The following is a 6,000-nucleotide window of genomic DNA, read 5'->3' as shown; positions in this document are numbered from 1 at the left end:
ATATTTTGTATGTAATATTTCTTAGGTTGCACACACAAAACAGGTACTACTAGGTGAATTTCTCCAAGATCAAGTAGTTAATTCATTCAATATGCTACAATTGTATAACTCTGCTAGGTAAAGCCATGAAATCGGACAATACAAAATCGTTTAACGTTTGCCTTTTTTAACTGACTCCCGCTGGTGTGAACTGAAATGTTACTTTTCATAAAATTGTAAAAATTCATAAGTTTTTTGTGCATCTTTTTGACAAAAAGATAATGGATAATGAATGTTAAGAGTGACCTGATTGAAATTCAGTATGAAATAGGTCGAGTTATTGTGTACGATATGCAGTAAATGTACATAGCGACGGCGGTGATTGTAGTTGATAAAAAGACATCGATGTGAAACGAACCTTTTGAGTTGAAAAACATAATAAATTTGAATTTTCTGCAATTTTTATTCTCTGCTCATTCTTTACATAAATTTCTTTTTACTTGATACGATATAACCAAATCTTATTTAAAACAAGTACGAAATCAAGAAACTATTTACAACAAAACGGGAGATTTTCTTTTTGTACTGAACACTCATCACGAATGATTTATCTGATTCTGAACACAATCATTGCCTCGGCAATTATTCACATAACTATTCTTACAACAACAATGACTTCGATTAATCGATTTTTCTTCCACTATTCCGTAATGTTGATTCGGACTGCTATCTCCCTTCTTCTGTTTCACTCGTCGATTCTGGAACCAAATCTTGACCTGCTTCTCGGACAACTTCAGGTTATTTGCGATTTCGATGCGACGCAACCGTGTCAAGTACTGGCTCATCGAGAACTCTCTTTCCAAATCCAGTAATTGTGTGGATGTGAAGGCGGTTCGTATTCTCTTGCTCGAATCGGAAAAATCGGATACGGAACCCGGGGGTGATGGTGGTGGAGACATTTTCATTTTTTTAGCTGCTAATTCGTCATAGAGTGATGTTGTAGCATTGCCTTGCGGTGAATAATAATCGAGCTCCAATGGCGGTGTCAGTGGTGGAGACTTTCGTTTTCCCAATGTGATAACCGATGGCGAAAGACTTTTTTGTTGATTGAACATTTGATGATGCTGTTGTTGCTGCTGTTGTTGTATTCCCAGCGAAAAGAAGTAACTGCCCACGTAGCATGCTGGATACGGGACCATCGGAAAACCGTCCATTTGTGAGTTGGTAAAAGCACTTTTGCTGATCGGTTTGTCGTTGAGTAATGAATCCATAAAAAATGATCGAGACATTGTCGATATTTAAGCACTTTTCGATCCGCTTCGAAAGTTATAATCCAAAAACTGAATCTTGTCGAAATTTGATCAAAGATAACTGCACTTCAATACAATATGCACACCAAAAACCATCCAAAATTAGAACGAACCAGACTTGCTGTATCAATTTCAAAATCGGTACTAAACGTAAAGGACGTTTCACCTCATGTATATATACCATAATATCCCTCTCGTTGTTATGTATTCAAAAGTGTTTAATTTTTTACACACAAGGGCTACTTATTGTGTATTCTTCGGGTAGTGTTTACTCTCTATTATTGTAATTTTATTTAACAGGATCAGAACTCCGCCCTTTCATCCATTCATTCATTTTATTTAATGCATTTCGTTGATGCAGAATTGTGTATATATACAACGTATCCCTTAAGTGGTTACTATACGCAAACACACACATCCATACGGACAATGTTACACAAAAGACCCTACCAACGATAGTTTTTCAAATCCTACTCTCAAGAGGTATCACTTTTTAATAAATTGTTAAATGTTTAAGCGTGAAGCCATCAAGTCGCCGCTTTGTCTGGGCTTATTTTAAATGTATGTTTAAGTTAACATTTTTTTTGTGTATAGTCGTTCAATGGAACAACAGTTTATACGATTTTGTGCAATAATTTTTGTTGTTACGTTTATCCTGACGATGACTTGCGAATTTTGATCTGATGTTGTGGGATCGAATTAATATTGTGTGAGTAGAACCATCAATTGTAATGAATAAGAATTCATTTCCTGTTCATATCGAATTTTTCGTTAATTATTCGTATTGTGCAATTTACGTTTCACAGACATACCTATCGAATCTGCTACTTTCTTTTGATCTAAAATTTTTTCATCAGACTTAGCGAATAGAAGATTACGTCATTGCTTGGAACCATTTATTAACGTGTGTGAGGGTTTCAGGCTCAGCAGAAGGCAAAAACTGCAATCACAACCGACAAAATATAAAGTTCCAAACAATTTCGTACTTTGCTCACTGAACCTCCAGGAATTGAAGTTTAATGTTAAGGACAGTGAAGTCATGACACATTTTCCGGGAGGTGCAGTGAGTAAAATCTTGTACTTCATTAGTTACAACATGCATTTTGTTATATAACATCTCATTATCCAGACCCAATTTTGGTGAATTTATTATATTTAGTAAAATTTAGCGAAATATTAAATCCTGGTGTAGACAAACCTGAGCCATTATCTCCTATAGATCTCCGAACTATCGCTGCACATTTTGTTTCTATAACTCTTCAAAGGTGTACCAATTTGTGGAGTACTAGACGTACTCTTTATCCACATTGATACTACTTTTGACTGGCTCGGTTGAAGTCTTGAATATGGTGAAAAACTGACGCTGAGACTCTGAGTGAACGGTGGATCAGTGGACAAAATTTCTTTTCTTACACAGATAATCCGTAGACCCTCTAAACTCCTGTGCGTCTTTCTTAAGACGACAGGTAAAAAAGTCCATTCTCATTGCGAGATGTATCAGATCAGAACATTGTTTTAACTGTATTTCTATATACAGATGTGGTATTGGGTTCAGGAATGAATGTGTTAAGAGGTAGAAAAGACGAGAAGAAGACAATTGCTTCATGGATCGGCAAATTGTGATTCACTTCAGGTTATACTCTTCAATGAGTATATAGAAGAGAAACGGGCAAGGTAGGTTTAGTCCCAAACACACCGAGCTTGAACGCTAATATTTCATCTATTGTGACCTCTCTGCACTCTTTTTCGAATGAAAAAATCTAACTTTTGCTATTTTATCAGAAAATTTTTCGCTGCGCGGCAAATAGTATCATTTTCTTCTATTGTAATCATTCTGTATGCCCTATGGTGGAGATGTTTTACCAACATTGCAGTTATATTGCACAGAAATCTTCCGTAGCAAATTGAAGAAGACTTTCAATTTTTCAATACTGAGTTTAGAGTACAAATGACCAATTTGTATGGCAGAGCACTAAATTAGCAACGAGAACTTTTGGAAGGCCCTTGGTCAAAGAAAAGAGGCACCTGAAAAAACATTGACGATTTAAGCTTAATGTGATTTGATGAAAGCGCCTCAAGCGAGAAACTCAATTTTGAGAAACGTGAGAAGTTTATGAAAATTTCGTTAAACCGCTCACTTTTCTCAGAGCTGGTAACTACAGCCAAATGTATTTTCTGTTGAAAGCTAACACATTCGTGATCGGAATTGCGGTCGTACATTTTTGAAAAATATTAACAGTTTTACTATCTGATCTATTACTTCATTTGATTGAAGATTTACAGAGATGAATTCAGAAATCTTTTACTTCATTTGTTTTGAACATGCTTTTTGCTATATAAGACCTCATCAGTCAGCGCTTGTCTTCTTGCTGTCGTTGTCGATAACAGATGACAGCCGTCTGTAACAGGTTTATGACTTTATAAAAGTTGCAGCGATTTAATATTACTATGATGGGGAAACAGAATACCAATTTCTCTTGTGTGTACAATTGGATTTTGATTTAGCTCGAAACATCTCATGCAATCGCAAACATTATCTACGCATGTCAGATTAATTTCTCAATGTAAATATTTTCACAAAGGCAATGGCTCGCTTTTCTTCGGCGTATATACATTACAAAAAATGTATCAACGTGTACACAAACACATTATTCTCTCTATCATCATAAGCATAAAGTGCCTCTCGATATCGGTGCGTCCTTACGTATAGCATACAAATTCCTATCAATTTTGCACCAGACGAGTACATAAATTGTGCTCAAACGAAGATAGATTTTTGATGGGTAATAATACGTTGATGTTCCGTTATGTGTTTTGTATCCGATCACACATCACATCATTGACTACACAATCATTTACTAACCCTTGACTGTATACAATATATTACAAAACGATAATATACAACACTCAATATATAACGAGAGATACAGTTTATGAACCGAGCATTATGTTGATATTAAAGTGATATGGAAATTTCAGATATTTTAGGATGCTTTAATGTCGTAAATGTACCTTTCATCTATTAACCACTACTTTCACCACCTTATTATATAATAAAAGGTTTTGACTTATCTGGAAGCTGAAAAGGTACGTTTTCGTGTCAAATTGCGAAGCGAAGGAAAGTTGAATAATTACCCAAAAATGCATCAGTTGAACAGTTTCCTTTTACAGTTGAATTTCGATCATATATTCGCGTTAAATTTGCAGGGAAAAGGAAACCATCCAAATTAACAACTACGATAACATTGAGCGACGACCTTTCTTTTACATCGTGAAAAGTTGATGCAAACAAATGAAGTACAAGATTTTGATTCAAAATGTTTACCGGTACAGACATTCATAAGTTCGCTTTCTATGAGGGATAGATCTGCATACAGGTAGGCAGATAAGGTACACCACAGCACTGCTCCTAGTATGACCACTGAATCGACAAGTGTCACTAAAGAAACGCAGTACATACTGTAATTTCATCAGTCTCCAAATATTTGCTATGTTCATGCTAGAAGCAGTGCTGTAAAAATACTCCTCAGGCACTACCTAACTTCCATCGGTTTTTAGCCCCGTACGAAGTACGAAGGGGCTTATAGGATTACGATGCCGTGTGTAATTGATGGAATTCGAAGCAGACGGTAAGGGCAAAGTGTTTGCCTATGTTCATAGATGACGAATCCGCAATAAAAATTTGGGCCGTCTGTCCGTCTGTCCGTCTGTCCGTCTGTCCTTCTGTCCGTCTGTCCGTCTGTCCTTCTGTCCTTCTGTCCGTCTGTCCGTCTGTCCGTCTGTCCGTCTGTCCGTCTGTCCGTCTGTCCGTCTGTCCGTCTGTCCGTCACGTCGATATCTTGAGTAAATCAAATCCGATTTCAAAAATTTTTTTTTCCCTGAAAGATAGTCAAAACAGTGAGGCTAAGTTCGAAGATGGGCATATTCGGGTCGGCCCTTCGTGAGTTAGGGCCACCTAAGTGATTTAAGGTCTTTTGGTGATATTTATGGCAAAATAAACGATGGAAATGTAAATGACACGGCAAATGATAGGTATTGTCAATACCAATCCAGGAAAAAAAAGTTTTTTAAAATCGGGTGAGTGGACCGTGAGTTAGGGCCTTAGAAGTGAAAAGCTACTAGGGCCCTATGTGTATTTTACATAGAACTCAAGTAAATTTCATTCGTTTTTCGTAATTTTTGTGTCATTTGGAAGGTAATCAAAAGCCGAATAGAATGTTGTTGAAAAAAAATTAAATTTGGGTCCTCGGACTAAGGCCGCTACTAGGGCCCTATGCGTATTTTACATACAACTCGAGTAAATTTCATCCGTTTTTCGTAATTTTTGTTTCATTTGAAAGATAATCGAACACCGAATAGAATGTTGTTGAAAAAAAAATAAATTTGGGTCCTTGGACTAAGGCCGCTACTATGGCCCTATGTGTATTTTACATATAACTCGAGCAAATTTCATCCGTTTTTCGTAATTTTTGTTTCATTTGGAAGGTAATCAAAGGCCGAATAGAATGTTGTTGAAAAAAAAATTAAATTTGGGTCCTCGGACTAAGGCCGCTACTAGGGCCCTATGTGTATTTTACATAGAACTCGAGCAAATTTCATCCGTTTTCCGTATTTTTTGTTTTATTTGTAGGGTAATCAAAGGCCGAATAGAATGTAGTTGAAAAAAAATAAATTTGGTCCTCGGACTAAGGCTGGTATTAGGGCCCTATGT

The 6,000-nt window shown here is 36.5% G+C and overlaps 1 protein-coding gene across 1 annotated transcript; it reads right to left on the bottom strand.

Moving 5' to 3' along the window:
* Positions 1–438: 438 nt before the first annotated feature.
* On the bottom strand, positions 439–1,411 carry LOC119078311 (homeobox protein ceh-13). The gene has a single exon (XM_037185817.1). It carries the CDS (start codon positions 1,266–1,268, stop codon positions 576–578), a length of 693 nt encoding a protein of 230 aa, XP_037041712.1. The 5' UTR covers positions 1,269–1,411; the 3' UTR covers positions 439–575.
* Between the last annotated feature and the right edge of the window lie 4,589 nt (positions 1,412–6,000).

This window comes from Bradysia coprophila, unplaced genomic scaffold, assembly GCF_014529535.1.
Source record: "Bradysia coprophila strain Holo2 unplaced genomic scaffold, BU_Bcop_v1 contig_248, whole genome shotgun sequence".
In the NCBI taxonomy this organism is placed as follows: domain Eukaryota; kingdom Metazoa; phylum Arthropoda; class Insecta; order Diptera; family Sciaridae; genus Bradysia; species Bradysia coprophila.
The sequence above is the reverse complement of the archived record's forward strand: the minus strand, read 5'-3'. Positions and strand labels throughout refer to the sequence as shown.

Bases quoted from the DNA above. Each gene is read 5' to 3' on its own strand.
- LOC119078311 (XM_037185817.1), bottom strand. From the start codon at position 1,268: ATGTCTCGATCATTTTTTATGGATTCATTACTCAACGACAAACCGATC.